This window comes from Coregonus clupeaformis, chromosome 30 (assembly GCF_020615455.1).
Source record: "Coregonus clupeaformis isolate EN_2021a chromosome 30, ASM2061545v1, whole genome shotgun sequence".
NCBI classification, from domain to species: domain Eukaryota; kingdom Metazoa; phylum Chordata; class Actinopteri; order Salmoniformes; family Salmonidae; genus Coregonus; species Coregonus clupeaformis.
This window is the reverse complement of record NC_059221.1, coordinates 3214905-3234214: the sequence shown is the minus strand read 5'-3', so window position 1 is coordinate 3234214 and position 19310 is coordinate 3214905. Positions and strand designations below refer to the sequence as shown.

The 19310-nt window shown below is 45.2% G+C and overlaps 1 protein-coding gene across 5 annotated transcripts in view; it reads left to right on the top strand.

Moving 5' to 3' along the window:
- The window catches only part of LOC121545500 (protein SOGA1), a 71835-nt gene extending 57920 nt beyond the window's left edge, over window positions 1-13915 (top strand). For 4 of the 5 annotated variants that reach the window (XM_041856064.2, XM_041856066.2, XM_041856067.2 and 1 more), the window contains exons 11-14: window positions 8468-8722; window positions 10702-10775; window positions 10858-12358; window positions 12479-13915. In XM_041856064.2, the coding sequence (XP_041711998.1) occupies window positions 8468-8722; window positions 10702-10775; window positions 10858-12358; window positions 12479-12631 (1983 nt within the window). In that variant the 3' untranslated portion in view covers window positions 12632-13915. The remainder of the gene's footprint in view (window positions 1-8467; window positions 8723-10701; window positions 10776-10857; window positions 12359-12478) is intronic. The other variant, XM_041856068.2, reaches the window with a different exon arrangement.
- Window positions 13916-19310: the final 5395 nt, after the last annotated feature.

Genomic DNA, 19310 nt, shown 5'->3' with positions numbered 1-19310 from the left:
TTGTATGACCATTAAGTGAGGTTTTCTAGTTTAAATAAAGGTCTTCATTCAGCATGCAGGAGAGCACCCCCTGAAGCTGTACAAAGATCACGTTACCCATTCATAAAGGATGACATGACCTGTCATTTGTTACATTTTACTGAGAAAGGTTGTCGAGCTGCGGAGAGCTATGTTACAGATGATCAGAAGTATGAATCAGTCACTGGGTATTCATTTAATCACCAATACTCATGTTGACAAATGGCTTGAAACTGCTGATATCCTGAGGTGGTGGATTTGTGCCAATCTATCTGTGGTTTAGTCTGGCCGTCTGCTTTTCCCCCAGACCTCCGTTCACTTTGTGTGTGTGTGTGTGTGTGTGTGTGTGTGTGTGTGTGTGTGTGTGTGTGTGTGTGTGTGTGTGTGTGTGTGTGTGTGTGAGATAGATAGATAGATAGATAGATAGATAGATAGATAGATAGATAGATAGATAGATAGATAGATAGATAGATAGATAGATAGATAGATAGATAGATAGATAGATAGATAGATAGATAGATAGATAGATAGATAGATAGATAGATAGATAGATAGAGGGTAACTGGCAGTGAGAGATGAGTTTAATATAAAGACGACTGCCAGCCTGAGACGTTTTCATAACAGCAGCCTCCGTAATGACTTAAATGAACAGGCTTTGAGACAGGCCACTGCATTACACCAAGATAATATATATATATTATCAGACCAGGGGGGAAAGAGAAGGTGAAATAGAGAAAAATAATTAAGAGAGGAAGGGATGGAGAGGAATAATGAGAGAGAGGGGGGGATAAACAGAGGGCGAGAGAGAGAGATACAGTAGACACAGAGAGAGTTTGAAGCATGTTTCCTTGGTCCTGTCAGACTGTTCCCTCCCTCTGCAGTCCCTCCTCCATGTGTCTGTAAGGGCATAGCTAAATGGTTGCCTGCCCTGAGAGCAGCACTGTGCCATGGGGATCCCTGTCCTGGCGGCGCCACCACAGCTACTCAACACCATAACTGGGTCACAATTTAAAACCAAGGAGGAGTGGGCTGGACCAGGCTTTTTCGTTCATCCCTCCCCCCTCCTTCCTCCTCCTGTATCCACCGTAGAGGCTTCTGTCTCTCTCCTCCCTGGCAGTAGTAATGTGTTGTGTGTCAGGGTGAGAGGGAGAGAGGGAGGGAAAATAAGGGTTAAGGAGAGAGGAAAAGGGGCTTCTTGTGCTATAGTTCTAGACCTTTATTAAACTGGACACAACTAACTTCTTTTTTTTTCATGTATATATCCTGATGAAAGAAGGCCCTACATGGACTGTAGGAGCATGGCCCAGTCTGTAGCCTTGGCTCAAGTCTAGATTTTGCTCCGGGTTAGAGTCCTGATTTGTCTTTTGTTTGTGTATCACCAGAAGACCCAGATGACAATGTAGTAATTCAGTTGAAACACTTTAAAATGGCGTCACCTGTATGAACCATGGCCATAATCAAAGCGTTGACTCTCTTTCCCCCAGTCTGGGATAATTTGTCATCTGAAAGGTCTGACAGGTGACTCCACACCAAATTGGAAATTAAAACAGCCACCGCTAGGGCTGTGGCAGTCATTAAATTTTGTCAGCAGGTGATTGTCAAGCAAATAACTGCCAGTCTCACGGTAATTGACCGTTAATTAACATAAACACTGTTTGGGAAAAAATACCCAATTGTCATAGTTGAGTAAAAGTAAATATACCTAAACAGAAAATGACTGAAGTAAAAGTGAAAGTCACCCAGTAAAATACTACTTGAGTAAAAGTCTAAAAGTATTTGGCTTTAAATATACTTAAGTATCAAAAGTAAATGTATAAATCATTTCAAATTCCTTATATTAAGCAAACCAGACGGCACAATATAAAAATTTTTTTTTATATACGAATAGCCAGGGGCACACTCCAACACTCAGACATCATTTACAGGTAGCCAGGGGCACACTCCAACACTCAGACATCATTTACAGGTAGCCAGGGGCACACTCCAACACTCAGACATCATTTACAGATAGCCAGGGGCACACTCCAACACTCAGACATCATGTACAGGTAGCCAGGGGCACACTCCAACACTCAGACATCATTTACAGGTAGCCAGGGGCACACTCCAACACTCAGACATCATTTACAGGTAGCCAGGGGCACACTCCAACACTCAGACATCATTTACAGGTAGCCAGGGGCACACTCCAACACTCAGACATCATTTACAGGTAGCCAGGGGCACACTCCAACACTCAGACATCATTTACAGGTAGCCAGGGGCACACTCCAACACTCAGACATCATTTACAGGTAGCCAGGGACACACTCCAACACTCAGACATCATTTACAGATAGCCAGGGGCACACTCCAACACTCAGACATCATTTACAGGTAGCCAGGGGCACACTCCAACACTCAGACATCATTTATAGGTAGCCAGGGGAACACTCCAACACTCAGACATAATTTACAGGTAGCCAGGGGCACACTCCAACACTCAGACATCATTTACAGATAGCCAGGGGCACACTCCAACACTCAGACATCATGTACAGGTAGCCAGGGGCACACTCCAACACTCAGACATCATTTACAGGTAGCCAGGGGCACACTCCAACACTCAGACATCATTTACAGGTAGCCAGGGGCACACTCCAACACTCAGACATAATTTACAGGTAGCCAGGGGCACACTCCAACACTCAGACATCATTTACAGGTAGCCAGGGGCACACTCCAACACTCAGACATCATTTACAGGTAGCCAGGGGCACACTCCAACACTCAGACATCATTTACAGATAGCCAGGGGCACACTCCAACACTCAGACATCATTTACAGGTAGCCAGGGGCACACTCCAACACTCAGACATCATTTACAGGTAGCCAGGGGAACACTCCAACACTCAGACATCATTTACAGGTAGCCAGGGGCACACTCCAACACTCAGACATCATTTACAAACTAAGCATTTGTGTTTAGTGATAAGTGTGTGAATTGGACCATTTTCCTGACCTGCTAAGTATTCCAAATGTAACGAGTACATTTGGGTCTTAGGGAAAATGTATGGAGTAAAAAGTACATTATTTTATTCAGGAATGTAGTGAAGTAAAAGTACAGATACCTCCAAAAACGACTTATGTAGTACTTTAAAGTATTTTTACTTAAGTACTTTACACCACTACATAAACACATTTAGCATCTCCTGGCTTCCACGCATAGCCTACAAGCCACTGATGCAGACCTTTGGAACATCTACATTTTAAGAAGTCTAATAAATCCATGTAATATAGCCAACACCTTCACAATAAATCCATTATTTATTTTAGACAGGTCTAAAGAAACATGATTTGAAGAATGTAGTCTATTTCAGAAGGACAGAATAGCATACTCTGAGTTGTCCTTATGTTAGGCCCTGATCTGGCTATGCCATATGGCTGTGGGCTACACTAGTAGACAAGATTTGCTTAGAATTCAGTGGCATTATTTTATATTATCTTATAGTATGAAGAATACAATTGAACATAGCTGAATAAAATATAAATAATATTTTCTCCAAATGATTTGAGGGAGTGCGCACATGCGGCCATTCTGTGTTGAGCAGTTAACAAAGAAACAGGTCCTCCTATATTCTTAATTTAGAGTTATTTATGCAACTTTAGTTGTGATACAAATGTTGGGCTATATGTTTAGATTTTTAATACATTCTAAGGCTGCATGACGCGACTAATGATGGTTTGAAAAAAGTTGCAGGCCGCACACACTTCATCAGTCTCTCATTCACAATTTGACAAGCACTTGATAATGCCTCGAATTTCCTGGCGGCATCCCCTTTGTGTGGCCGTAATTGGTCAACTTGTCCTGTGCGAGAAATAAATATTCCAAACATAGTTTGGGACAGTTGTGGGATGCGATAGATCCTAAATTAATACAACCACTAGTATAAAAAAAAACGTTTAAAGCCAATGAGGCTGATGCAACAGATCAGAACATTTAGCTTAAAATGTTGATAAACTATTAGGCTATTTCTTTACATTATAAATAAAAAAATTTATTGGTCATTTAGCAGACGCTCTTATCCAGAGCGACTTACAGGAGCAATTAGGGGTAAGTGCCTTGCTCAAGGGCACATCGACAGATTTTTCACCTAGTCGGCTTTCGGTTACTGGTACAACGCTCTTAACCACTAAGCTACCTGCCGCCCCATTATAAGTGCAGCAATGCGCACACAGCAGTAGGCTGGCTATAAGCGTGAATGTTCCAAAATGCAATCAATTAGCGGGAAAACACCATTCTCAAAAGAGACCGCAAATGCGATTATGCATGTAATCCTTTATTATAAAGGTGCATTTTTATGATGAAAATTATCTTCCCCAAACTTGAAACTCACACGCCACCTATGTATGCCAGTTAGGCTCTACACCGGTTGTAAAGCGGATTAATGTATCATTCACAATTCATAGGCTAAAATTGTCACCCATCAGACTATTCTTGATTTAATCTTGTCTTTACATATATTAAATACTATGTGTGAAATTTGTTTTGATTTAGAATGGACCATTATCATGCACCTGTCTTGAAACAGGGGCATGGGGAAAAAATACGTCATGTATGCACTTAAATAGCGAAAGGAGGACGCTTTTCCCATGGTTCATTTTCATGCCAGCCAGGTAGGCTATACTCCTGTTGTAAAGAGAAGCAATGTGCTTTTTATATATTTTTATTTTTTATACATTTACATTTTAGTCATTTAGCAGACGCTCTTATCCAGAGCGACTTACAGTTAGTGAGTGCATATATATATTATTATTATTTTATTTTTTATTTTTTTCATACTGGCCCCCCGTGGGAATCGAACCCACAACCCTGGCGTTGCAAACGCCATGCTCTACCAACTGAGCTACATCCCTGCTGGCCATTCCCTCCCCTACCCTGGACGACGCTGGGCCAATTGTGCGCCGCCCCATGGGTCTCCCGGTCACGGCCAGCTACGACAGAGCCTGGATGCCTTATATGTGCTTAATATTAGGAAAATTGAGAAATAAATATAGTAGGCCTATAATATAGAAAGCTGATGGGATCCTCCTCTTTTTAAAACTCTGTTTTCTCACGCAATTGCATAGCCTATAGAAATGTTGCGCAACATGAGCTCATGGGCTCTCATGAAGTGTTTGATTAGATATTCGATTATATTTGCATTGAGTGATTAGAGAGACAATAGAGTGCTGAGTACCAGGCAGTTAGCAAGTTTGGTAGGCTAATAATCACCATCAGCAGCATCAGAGCTTGGAAAAGCCTAGTTACCATGACTAAATGGTCACGTGGAATTTGACTGTGGTCATGACTCGTGACCGCCAATGTATTAGATCAGATTTACTGACTAACCTTTATGGCATAATCAGAGCTTGATTCATTTTGCTTTTCTGTATATTTAAAGAAACTCATTCATCATCTGCTGCCCCACCCTGAGAGTCATGCACGCACCGGAGTATGCAAGCCACACACACACACACACACACACACACACACACACACACACACACACACACACACACACACACACACACATACTGTGCCCCCTTTACCCCTTCACCCCTATAAACTACGCTGTTACTGTGCCCTTGTATTGTGTAAACCCACTGTGCTGGTGCCCAGGAAGGAACTGGATGGCACAGCTGGGTCCAATCTCTTCCTGCTCTGCTCAGCCAATCATATCAGTAGGATGGCATCCTGGCAATGTGGCATGGCACCAGCAGCTGTTACACTGTGTAACCACGCTTAAGGCGTAAATCCTACAGATGCGTCACAAATGGCACCCTATTCCCTATATAGTGCACTATCTAATTTTGAATTTTGAGACCCATGTGGGCCCTGGTCAAAAGTAGTGCACTAAAACATAGTGCCATTTGGGACTCTTGTCTGTCTTCAGTGGTTTTGGGGGGAATCTTGGGTGAATTGGGAGCGTTCAGAGCAAATGTCTTTCTCTGTGCTATAAACCTCCAGACAACCATTAAGTCACCACCCCGCAACGCCTCACCAATAAAACTCATTAGGGATATTCGTCTGATAGGCCACCCAGACTCCTCCATTAGCACCATATAAGGCTGGAACCTGCAGTCATCCTCCGGCACCATGGCGATTGATGGGGCTCCCTCCCCCGAAAGCTGTGAGTTGTAATACGAGAAAAAAAAAATGAGACGGACTCGTAAAAGAAATAAAGAGCAATCGCCTCAGCTTTGAAGCACTGCTTGATTCATTCTAATGGGGGGATTGGAGAGGAGGGAGAGGCGGAGAGAGGAGGGATATAGGAGGGAGAAATGTAGCGGGCGTCTTTAGCTGTTGTCTTTTAATGTGACTGATAAGAGGAGTTTACAGGTTTTCTCTTACACCTTAAAAACAAGGGAAGGATTACTTAAAAGTAACACACACACACACACACACACACACACACACACACAAACACACGAGAAGCATCTGCTGCTGTTCTTTATTTATAGGGCTTTCTCATTAAGTGCCTCGCTCCACGTCTCGTTTTATAGAGGGAGGAATACTTAAAAGCAAATAAAGTCTGTTTAGATCTTCAGATAAACATTTTAGTGTTCTCAGAGATGGAAAAAAAGAAAGGAAAATGAAATAAATGGATCTGGTGTGTTAATCAGGGAGACAGTGTAGGATGTGTTTGTTGAGCATTTGGGTATTCATTACTTTTGGTATTACATCAACACATATACAGTGGGGGAAAAAAGTATTTAGTCAGCCACCAATTGTGCATGTTCTCCCACTTAAAAAGATGAGAGAGGCCTGTAATTTTCATCATAGGTACACGTCAACTATGACAGACAAATTGAGAAAAAAAAATCCAGAAAATCACATTGTAGGATTTTTAATTAATTTATTTGCAAATTATGGTGGAAAATAAGTATTTGGTCACCTACAAACAAGCAAGATTTCTGGCTCTCACAGACCTGTAACTTCTTCTTTAAGAGGCTCCTCTGTCCTCCACTCGTTACCTGTATTAATGGCACCTGTTTGAACTTGTTATCAGTATAAAAGACACCTGTCCACAACCTCAAACAGTCACACTCCAAACTCCACTATGGCCAAGGCCAAAGAGCTGTCAAAGGACACCAGAAACAAAATTGTAGACCTGCACCAGGCTGGGAAGACTGAATCTGCAATAGGTAAGCAGCTTGGTTTTAAGAAATCAACTGTGGGAGCAATTATTAGGAAATGGAAGACATACAAGACCACTGATAATCTCCCTCGATCTGGGGCTCCACGCAGGATCTCACCCCGTGGGGTCAAAATGATCACAAGAACGGTGAGCAAAAATCCCAGAACCACACGGGGGGACCTAGTGAATGACCTGCAGAGAGCTGGGACCAAAGTAACAAAGCCTACCATCAGTAACACACTACGCCGCCAGGGACTCAAATCCAGACTTGTCCCCCTGCTTAAGACAGTACATGTCCAGCCCCATCTGAAGTTTGCTAGAGTGCATTTGGATGATCCAGAAGAGGATTGGGAGAATGTCATATGGTCAGATGAAACCAAAATAGAACTTTTTGGTAAAAACTCCACTCGTCGTGTTTGGAGGACAAAGAATGCTGAGTTGCATCCAAAGAACACCATACCTACTGTGAAGCATGTGGGTGGAAACATCATGCTTTGGGGCTGTTTTTCTGCAAAGGGACCAGGACGACTGATCCGTGTAAAGGAAAGAATGATTGGGGCCATGTATTGTGAGATTTTGAGTGAAAACCTCCTTCCATCAGCAAGGGCATTGAAGATGAAACGTGGCTGGGTCTTTCAGCATGACAATGATCCCAAACACACCGCCCGGGCAACGAAGGAGTGGCTTCGTAAGAAGCATTTCAAGGTCCTGGAGTGGCCTAGCCAGTCTCCAGATCTCAACCCCATAGAAAATCTTTGGAGGGAGTTGAAAGTCCGTGTTGCCCAGCGACAGCCCCAAAACATCACTGCTCTAGAGGAGATCTGCATGGAGGAATGGGCCAAAATACCAGCAACAGTGTGTGAAAACCTTGTGAAGACTTACAGAAAACGTTTGACCTGTGTCATTGCCAACAAAGGGTATATAACAAAGTATTGAGAAACTTTTGTTATTGACCAAATACTTATTTTCCACCATAATTTGCAAATAAATTCATTAAAAATCCTACAATGTGATTTTCTGGATTTTTTTCTCTCATTTTGTCTGTCATAGTTGACGTGTACCTATGATGAAAATTACAGGCCTCTCTCATCTTTTTAAGTGGGAGAACTTGCACAATTGGTGGCTGACTAAATACTTTTTTCCCCCACTGTAAATGTAATTTAGCTGCTCAAACATGCATGGAACAAGAACTTGTTATGGCCTGCACTACATCCCCCATAGTGTCACATGATCATCAGCCTCACCAACCTCTCCTCCCCTCCTCTCTCTCTGTCACCCTCCGCAAAAGCTGGAGAGCAAGGTGGGCAAGGCTGACCTAGCCGGGGGGGAGAAGGACCTCCAAGGACCTCCCGAGCTGAAGGTGGCGCTGAAGAGGGAGCGTGAGGAGCACCAGCACCTCCTTGCCGACTCATACGCCGCCGTCATGGACCTGACCAAGCAGCTGCAGATGGGCGAGAAGAACTGGAACCGCGAGAAGCTGGAGCTCCTAGAGCATTTCAGTCAGGAGAGGGGCCAGTGGGAGCAGAGGCTACAGTGCAAGATGGTAACTGGATTACATTTACATTTACATCATTTTGCAGATGCTCTTATCCAGAGCGACTTACAAATTGGAGCATTCAATTTATGATAGTTGTTGTTTTTTATGGGGGGGGTAGAAGGATTACTTTATACTATTCCAGGTATTCCTTAAAGAGGTAGGGTTTCAAGTGTCTCCGGAAGGTGGTCAGTGACTCCGCTGTGCTGGCGTCGTTGGGGAGCTTGTTCCACCATTGGGGTGCCAGAGCAGCAAATAGCTTTGACTGGGCTGAGCGGGAACTGTGCTTCCGTAGAGGTAGGGGAGCTAGCAGGCCAGAGGTGGATGAACGTAGTGCCCTCGTTTGGGTGTAGGGTCTGATCAGAGCCTGAAGGTAAGGAGGTGCCGTTCCACTCACAGCTCCGTAGGCAAGCGCCATGGTCTTGTAGTAGATGCAAGCCTCAACTGGAAGCCAGTGGAGTGTGCGGAGGAGCGGGGTGACATGAGAGAACTTGGGAAGGTCGAACACCAGACGGGCTGCAGCGTTCTGGATAAGTTGTAGGGGTTTAATGGCACAGGCAGGGAGCCCAGCCAACAGCGAGTTGCAGTAATCCAGACGGGAGATGACAAGTGCCTGGATTAGGACCTGTGCCTCTTTCTGTGTAAGGTAGGGTCGTACTCTGCGAATGTTGTAGAGCATGAACCTGCAGTATCGGTTCACCGCTTTGATGTTAGCGGAGAACGACAGGGTGTTGTCCAGGGTCACGCCAAGGTTCTTTGCACTCTGGGAGGAGGACACAATGGAGTTGTCAACCGTGATGGTGAGATCATGGAGCGGGCAGTCCTTCGCCGGGAGGAAGAGCAGCTCCGTCTTGCCGAGGTTCAGCTTGAGGTGGTGATCCGACATCCACACTGATATGTCTGCCAGACATGCAGAGATGCGATTCGCCACCTGGTTATCAGAAGGGGGAAAGGAGAAAATGAATTGTGTGTCGTCTGCGTAGCTATGATAGGAGAGACCACCTCAGTCCTGATAAGCTTCTATTCTGCTCTGCACTCCATGCTACTATAGCATGGTCTAGTAGTGTAGCTTAGCCATGTAGTGAGTACTGAGTGACACTAGCTACCCATGTGGCATCTAGTGACACTCCTAATTTTCCTCCTTCCTCCTCCTCATCATCTTTTGCTTATTTTTTCCTCAGTGTGGTCTTTTGTTGGGGTGGAATGGGAGGTTAATGTCACTGGTAGGACATTGGACATGACATAGTTGGCTTGTATGCAGTACTGTACTCTGTAACTAGTGGTCTAGTGTTTTCCATAGAGGGGTTAGGGATAACTGGCCAGTAGAGGAATGCAAGGAGAGACAACATGCTGCTGAACATGAGTGTGTCTGCTGCATGGCCAGACCACACTGGAGGGTGTGTGTGTGTGGTTTAGTCTGACTGGCCCCATTACCTGTGTCTGTCTGGCTGTCATCCAGTCTGTCCCAAACTGACTGGCTGGTCTTGGAAAATAGGTCTCTCTCTCACTCCAATACTTATTGTGTTAGAAAACGGCACAGGAAACATAGCACTGAGGCCAAGCACACAATAGGACATGTCTTTTCTCCTGTCTGTCGTAGCCCTACTGTTGCTTCTGTGTCAGTTAAAGTCACATTTGCATTGTGCATCAAAATACAAAAATTCCTTCATGAAGTGAACAGCAGTCACGTACTGTAGGATTCATTTCAACCACCCCCATCCTTCCTCCTCTCCCTCCCCCCTTCTCCTCTTTCCTCTCTCCTCTCTCCCCCTCTGAGAGGAAATGTGTATGTGTGTGTGTGAGCTCATCTCCCTGTGACCTGAAAGCTCCTGAGTCAGCGTCACTACATGGACAGCAAGGGAGAAATACTGTATCTCCTAGATGACGGCCACATCCTCCTCATGTCCTCCATTAAACACTGCCGATAAAAACTACCGGACTGGTTGGACAGGCAACTAAAAATGGCTCCTTGTTTCTCTCCCTTACAGTCTCTGCACGACAAAACCACCCCCGAAAGAGAAACTGCACCGGACGCTGTTACAAATGGAACCAATTTATCAAGGTAACATTTGTACAAAAAGCACTATTTCAAATGAAAAATTTATAGTCATAGCTGAAAAAGAATATCATTTTTCTTCTATCAGGACCAAGTCTGTCCCGTCCATGTTGGAGGGTCTGCTGGAGGCCTGTCCTTTCCTTCCGGGTCAGGAGGTCAACGGGACAGCCAATGAGGAGGGAGAGAAGGACCAGCCCAACATCCAGGCCCCTGCCTTTCTAGCCCACACAGACCTGGGTGACCTCACCAGGAAGAACTGGAAGTACCTGACCAATGAGATGGCTCTGATGGAGCAGGGCGATGCCCCCTTCAAGACGTGGGACTGCCCCAGCTCCCCCAGCAGTTTCCTGGACCTGGAGAGCATCCAGAGGAGCTACACGGCCCCCGACAAGACCGGCATCCGCATCTACTACAGCCCCCCCACCATGCGCCGTATGGAGAGCCGGCTGGCCAAGGAGAAGCAGGACAAACCTCAAGCCCAGCAAGGCCACCTGTCTCTGGCTTCAACTCCCTCAGACCCTGGGGCCCTGGAGGGCCAATCTCCCTCCTCCTCTGCCTCCTCCTCTTCGTCCTATGACCAGTGGTTGAGCTCTCTGTCCAAGCAGCACAGGGACCTTCTGGAGAACAGCTGCGGGGGCGCAGGGGTAGTGCCCTTCCACGGCCTGGAGATCTCTGCCAACCTCTCGGACGACATGAAGGAGATGACCAACTGCGTGCGCCAGGCCATCCGCTCCAGCTCTCTGGAGAGGAAGTGCAGCAAGGATGCGAGCAGCCAGACGGTGGGGATGTCTAGCCGCTCCACCCAGACGGCCCAGTTTGTGACTGTGGGACTGCAGACGGACGGGCTCGGGTCTCGGGGGGTGGGGGGCTTCCACACCAAATCCTCCTGGTCCCCCCGGTCCTCGTCTTCACTGGCCTCGGCCCGCTCGCGCCACATCTCCTCGTCACTGGATAAGGTGCACAGCCGCATCGACAGGCCCTGCTGCTCTCCCAAGTACGGCTCTCCAAAGCTGCAGCGACGCGTTTCCGCCTCATCCTCCAAGCTGGACGGAGGAGGATTGTCCTCGGCTTCCTCCAGAGACCGCAGCCTGTGGAACCTGCACCAGCGGTCCTCGACCTCCAGCGGCTCGGCCTGGGCCCGTTCCACCACCACCAGGGACAGCCCTGTGCTCAGCGGCCTCAATGACGGCCTGTCCAGCCTGTTCAGCGTGGTGGAACACTCAGGCAGCATGGAGTCCCTGTGGAAGAGTGAGCCAGGGGCCAGCCCAGCCCGCCAGGCAGCAGGGAAGCCCTCTGGCCCTGGACCAGACACCGGAGCCCAGAAATACGGCCCCTTCCAGGAGTTTTTCAGGAACGTGTGCGGCCGGACCGGAACGACCATGCCCGGGGGAGGGGAGAGGGGGCAGAGGGAGGTGGGGGCCATGGATGAGCCCAAGCCTGAATTCCTCTCTGGGGCTTCGCTGGTGGGGAACGACAGCATCACCAAGATCGTCAACAAGAGGTTCATGAGACAGATGCCCAGGGAGGAGCTGGGGGCCACTGCTAATGACCCCACTGCCAGGGATCTGACCTTGAGCTCCAGCATGGAGGTAGGTCCCACACACACACACACATACAGGACATCATATCCAAGCATATTATTTGAGCAGCTCTGTCTTTCATTGGATGGCATTATAACATAACTATTTACTGTCTCCTCCCTGTCCCAGGATGCAGCGTGTGATTGTAACTCCCAGTCTCTTACTTCCTGCTTCACCCGGCCCTCCCGCTCAGCCACACGTCATTCACTGGGCCACTGCATGCACCGCTCCCAGGAGCCTCCCACGGCAACGGAGGAGAGAGTGGATGCAGGCAATGAGTGATGGATCAGTGAGAGCACGGACGCTCACACTGTCACACACAAAAAAACATGCATACTGCCTCACCAACACACTGCCACATAAGCTACAGAACTGTCACAAAACGTAGACACAAACATCTTAGCTACACCAACACACTGCTACATACATACTGTACATACACACAATCCCTCACAAACTGCCACACAGAACCACTGTCACATGCACACACACACAGACACACACACACACAGATGTCTGGAATTGGAACAACCCAAGCAGCACATTCTAATGCCAAGGATAAAGGGAGACCAGAATCTCCTAGGATTTCTCTTTGAGCACCAGAACCACAACCATCTACCAGCAGGACAACAACCCCACACACAACACACATACTGGAACAGTAATGACACACTACTCCCTATATAATGCAGTATTTAGGGAATAGGGTGCTATTTTGGATGCAGACAGTTTGTGGAAACGACCACCTAGGAATTCAGACAGTCTTATATGATGTCAGAACCCACAACACTCTACTTTACCCGGAAATTTTGGAATTGCACAGGGAAAACACATACTGGGCTACTAGATTTCTACAAAGTGGATCTTCTTACCAACCAACAGAGATATGAGGTGGTTGGTTAGCTGATCCCATTCCCAATACCAATCCCATTCCCTGTCCAATTCCCTACCCAACACCAGTCCCTTCCCAACCCAGCATCTGGAGAGCTCTGTCCAAACCTCCTCCCTGACACCAAGCAGAGTATTCTACTGGTGTGGACCACCTCTTGCCATTGTCAACCAACAACCATCAAAAACCATCTCATCAACGTATGTTCATTTTTTATGTCAACTGCCTCCCTGTTGTTTTTCTGAAAGACTTTAATCCGATGACGGGGTAGGACATTTATGTCCTTATGTTACGTATGATATGATGATCCTATGTTTTCTAAAGGTTGTTTGAATGTTTGTAATATGCCTGTTATAGTGTATGAAGTGTAGGCTGTAGCTGTATAAGAGGATCTAAACCCAGCTGTAAAGATAACTCCCTGCCAGGAAAAAACACTAACTTCTTGTCCCATTTAGAGAGACAATGCATTCCTTTGTTACGTTACAATTCCAGTTCCACTCTGGCTTATCTGTTAGCGTGTGAGTGTGCGTGCGTGCACTGGGTGTGTGTGTGTATGAGAGACATGCTCATTTTCAGCATTCTAGAATGCCTTTGCAGCATTCCCATATAGTGAAGGTACAGTGAGGGAAAAAAGTATTTGATCCCCTGCTGATTTTGTACGTTTGCCCACTGACAAAGAAATGATCAGTCTATAATTTGAATGGTAGGTTTATTTGAACAGTGAGAGACAGAATAACAACAAAAAAATCCAGAAAAACGCATGTAAAAAATGTTATAAATGTATTTGCATTTTAATGAGGGAAATAAGTATTTGACCCCCTCTCAATCAGAAAGATTTCTGGCTCCCAGGTGTCTTTTATACAGGTAACGAGCTGAGATTAGGAACACACTCTTAAAGGGAGTGCTCCTAATCTCAGTTTGTTACCTGTATAAAAGAGACCTGTTCACAGAAGCAATCAATCAGATTCCAAACTCTCCACCATGGCCAAGACCAAAGAGCTCTCCAAGGATGTCAGGGACAAGATTGTAGACCTACACAAGGCTGGAATGGGCTACAAGACCATCGCCAAGCAGCTTGGTGAGAAGGTGACAACAGTTGGTGCGATTATCCTGCAGCGCCCGCAAGGTCCCCCTGCTCAAGAAAGCATATATACACTGTTCAAATAAACCTACCATTAAAATGATAGACTGATCATATCTTTGTCAGTGGGCAAACGTACAAAATCAGCAGGGGATCAAATACTTTTTTCCCTCACTGTAGTTGTTGTTGCGCAGTGTTTCTCCTTCATCCTCAGCCATCGACTGTCTGTGTTCCTGACCTATTTTCTCCTGCTTTAAATGTAACAGGACACAATGTCCTCTACTGAAGTCTTGATGGAGGGAACAAAAGCCTCAGTTGTGAAGAGGGTTATTTGTACCTTTAAATTCAATCCGAGTCTGAGAAGTTGTGTAGTTAGATTTGGTTGATTCCTTCTATTTTCATGTCTCTCTAAGGTCTGATAGCTGTCAATTAGTCTGTTACTATGGTGACTGTTGTAGTGTTGACTTTGAAGTGCCTGTTAGACTAGGTCAGCTCGCACCAAACCGCACGTCACAACAACAACCCCAGGCCTTTTCAACGGACACGATTGTTCATGTAATCATTTTAGACACAAGGGAGATATAACCTGTACTCTTATGTACATCATTCTGAAGTAACACGTCATCACCAACTCTTAAAAGCACGGAGAGAGAGCGAAAGGTTTACGTTCTTTTGATACCAAGGAACTTTTTTCAGAGAAGTAAATTATTTTTATTTGTTTTTTATAAATGTTTATATATGTTTGTTTTTCTCTCAGATTGCAATGGTGCTGGACTAATAGTGCATATTCTGTTATTTTAAGTGCTTTTTACAAGGCTTTTATGTAAGAGAAATGACTCAGCTTTGCTATATTGGCACATAGTATTCTATTTAAATGGCTATTGGTTAGGAGTCAGTCCCTGGCAGGTGCCTTAATGATGAGCATGTCACTGTCGTAAAAACTGATTTGGCCTCTACCCCTGAGAGCCTCACTGATCATGTAACAGGCACATACACACACCACCTCTCTCTCTCTTTCTCTCTCTCTCTCTCTTTCCCCCTCCCTCCCTAGAAGCTGAGTTAGCATGGGCAGTCAGCAGGCTCTTTTGTGTGTTTCTTCTTGTTGTAAGAAGGAAATGATGACTCGTCTCTTTAAATAGGGCATTACAGTAGTAGGCCTCCAAGTCTTTAAATGTACTTGTGGTTCAAACCCACAGTCTCTCCCAGGCCCAGCCATCCAACCACTGATGAGCATGATTCCAGTCCACACAGACAGACTTAACTGGTCTGGTCCCTCCTGCCTTTGATAAATGCTGCTTCCATACCCGTTCTGCTACCTCCCTGGCCTCCTCTGCCCTTTGACCTGGAAGAACTAAATGCAAGGCTGTCACTTGTACCTACCTACCTGAGGCCCACCATGTTTGTTGTGTTGTCAGTAAGAAGGTCACTAGAGTGCCTTTCTAAAAAATAAAGATGTCTCAGTGAGCAGCAGCAGTTAGCAAAACACACTAAAGTGTTATACAGTATCCAACACCTCTTTGCTGTTCTACGTTCCTAAAACAAGTAACTGAGCACATGAAGTGAATGATGAAGTGAATGATGGTGTAGTCATGATTATGTACATTTTAAATAAAAGGGAACTGAAAATATGATGATATGCTTCTTCTTAATACACTTCGGGTTTTATGTCTACAGTAAAGGTCTTTCCTCTTGTTTTTTTAAATAGTTTCAGTCTAATATAGCCTTTCTACCTGTCTGTCAGGTACATATGTTAGGCTCCTCCCCCTCAGGTAACAGTAGCTGGTCATACAGCAGGTAGCCAATGACAGGAGAGAGCCTTGGTTCCGTCTAAAGCAACAGTCCAATCAGAGAGAGAGATACTGCTAGGCATGAGAGGTCAATGCCACTGTACCATGTCATTGTTCAACTATTATGTCACCTCCCCATCCACACTGTCCACTGTCACATCACAATGCCTAGCAATATGTACATACATTCTTAGCTTACGCTGTTAATAATATTAGCTAAATTATTACTGAAAGATTGCCTGTATATTCGCTTTATATATTTCCTTTCTTTCTAATACATTGACTCTTGGGGAAGAGGAGAATGCAATGACTGAAAATGAAACAAAGAAATCATTGCTTGTATTGTAACTTGAAAAGAATACATCAACATATTATTTGTACTCTTTCTATCCTTGCGTAGAGAATAAAGCTGAATGTCTACTGTAGCTATGAGCTGACTGTTGAAGTATGTAGCTCTCTCCCTTTCTAGAGACACTTGAAAATGTCTATGTACATAGACTCATTTTAAAAAAGAAAATGAAAGAAAGATAAGAACAAATGAAACGGGATTTAGATTTTTAGGGGGTTTTGGGGTTGTTTTTTCCAACCATGTAGCCCGTTCAGCTGAGATCTCATTTCCTTCTGTTTGTCATATAGGCCACAAATAAATGTTTGTTGAAAATAAATAATCTATTCTGTCATTATTGGGTTTTTATATTATTCTTAAATTAACACTTATGTGTACATGGTTGTGGGTTTGGTATTCGTGAGAGAGAGCGAAATCAGTGTCTTTCTGTGTCCTTTCTCGCTTTCTCTCTTTCACTCACAGTCTTTCTCTGCAGCCCAGCTGTCCCTGTACACTATCTCTGGGCTGACTAGGCAGCTGCATAGAGAAATGATGAAACATTGAGCAACACATAGAAGCGAAGAGAGAGAGGCGGGAGAGAAAAAAAGGGGAGGGAGAGAGGCCAGAGATGGGAGACGGGGGAATACAGTGGAGAGTGAGGAGTGAGAGAGGAGCGAGAAATGGCTAAGAGGAAGAGAGAGAAGGAGATAGTGGTTTTCCACAGTGAATCTGAAACATAGTTCTCAGCTGCGTGTCCATCACATAGCATGTTGTTGTTTGTATCCTGTAGCGTTCTAACAGAAGCGTGAGGGTCTGCCGGTGGCCACTGCTGTGTCTGTCTCACAGGCTGCTCTCTGTACGATCTGTTACACTTGACTGTGATGTCATCGGAGGGGAACTGAGGTTAGGGGGTGTGGGGGAAGAGGGAGTGGTTATAGGGGCAGCGCATGATCCAGTTTGCTTCACGTCCTTAGAAACATCTGGGATTTGAGTGTAGATTAATATTTTTTTCTCTCTCTCCTTTTAAAACAATACAAGTATGGGCTTGAATTTGTTGCCGGCCGGCCGGCTGGCTGGCTGGTGGACCGACAGGAAATGACCTCACCACAGCAACATTTAAAAACAAAGAAATACTTCCTGTTTGGGTAGAGGTGACACTATCATCAGAGGGTAAAATAAATCACAGTGCATTCGGAAAGTATTCAGACCCCTTGACTTTCTCCACATTTTGTTACGTTACAGCCTTATTCTAAAATGGATGAAAACAATGTTTTCTCATCAATCTACACACAATACCCCATAATGACAAAGAAAAAACAGTTGTTGTTTTTTCTTTTGCAAATTTATAAAATAAAATAAAACTGAATTTTCATATTTACATAAGTATTCAGACCCTTTACTCAGTACTTTGTTGAAGCACCTTTGGCAGCGATTACAGCCACGAGTCTTCTTGGGTATGACGCTACAAGCTTGGCACACCTGTATTTGGGGAGTTTCTCCCATTCTTCTCTGCAGATCCTCTCAAGCTCTGTCAGGTTGGATGGGGAGCGTCGCTGCACAGCTATATTCAGGTCTCTCCAGAGATGTTCGATCGGGTTCAAGTCCGGGCTCTGGCTGGGCCACTAGGACATTCAGAGACTTGTCCTGAAGCAACTCCTGTGTTGTCTGGCTGTGTGCTTAGAGTCGTTGTCCTGTTGGAAGGTGAACCTTCGCCCCAGTCTGAGGTCCTGAACGCTCTGGAGCAGGTTTTCATCAAGGATCTCTCTGTACTTTGCTCTGTTCATCTTTCCCTTGATCCTGACTAGTCTCCCAGTCCCTGCCGCTGAAAAACATCCCCACAGCATGATGCTGCCACCACCATGCTTCACCGTAGGGATGGTGCCAGGTTTCCTCCAGAAGTGACACTTGGCAATCAGGCCAAAGAGTTCAATATTGGTTTCATCAGACCAGAGAATCTTGTTTCTCATGGTCTGAGAGTCCTTTAGGTGCCTTTTGGCAAACTCCAAGCTGGCTGTCATGTGCCTTTTACTGAGGAGCGGCTTCCGTTTGGCCACTCTACCATAAAGGCCTGATTGGTGGAGTGGTGCAGAGATGGTTGTCCTTCTGGAAGGTTCTCCCATCTCCACAGAGGATCTCTGGGAGTCAGAGTCCTTTAGGTGCCTTTTGGCAAACTCCTATTTGGCCGGGCGGCCAGCTCTAGGTCTTGGTGGTTCCAAATGTCTTCCATTTAAGAATGATGGAGCCCACTGGGTTCTTGGGTACCTACAATGCTGCAGACATTTTTTGGTACCCTTCCCCAGATCTGTGCTTTGACACAATCCTGTTTCGGAGCTCTACGGACAATTCCTTTAACCTCATGGCTTGGTTTTTGCTCTGACATGCACTGTTAACTGTGGGACCTTATATAGACAGGTGTGTGCCTTTATGTCCAATCAATTGAATTTACCACAGGTGGACTCCAAACAAGTTGTAGAAACATCTCAAGGATGATCAATGGAAACAGGATGCACCTGAGCTCAATTTTGAGTCTCATAGCAAAGGGTCTGAATACTTATGTAAATAAGGTATTTCTGTTTTAAATTTTTCATACATTTGCAAAAAATTTGAAAAACCTGTTTTCGCTTTGTCATTATATTGTGTGTAGATTGATGAGGATTTCCAGAGGCAACGAGGTGAAAATAAGACACATTCTGGTTCAATTCTTATAGGACGTGAATATGTTTTTTTATTTTATTATTGTGTATATTTCCTGAGGAAGTTGTCAAATGGAAAGTGTAAAAACTATAACATGATATTCGTGATCCACGTCATATAAAGAGAAGCACTGATACATGAACCGTCCTGGTGTTGTAGTAGTGTTATTCAATTCTGGGAAATGT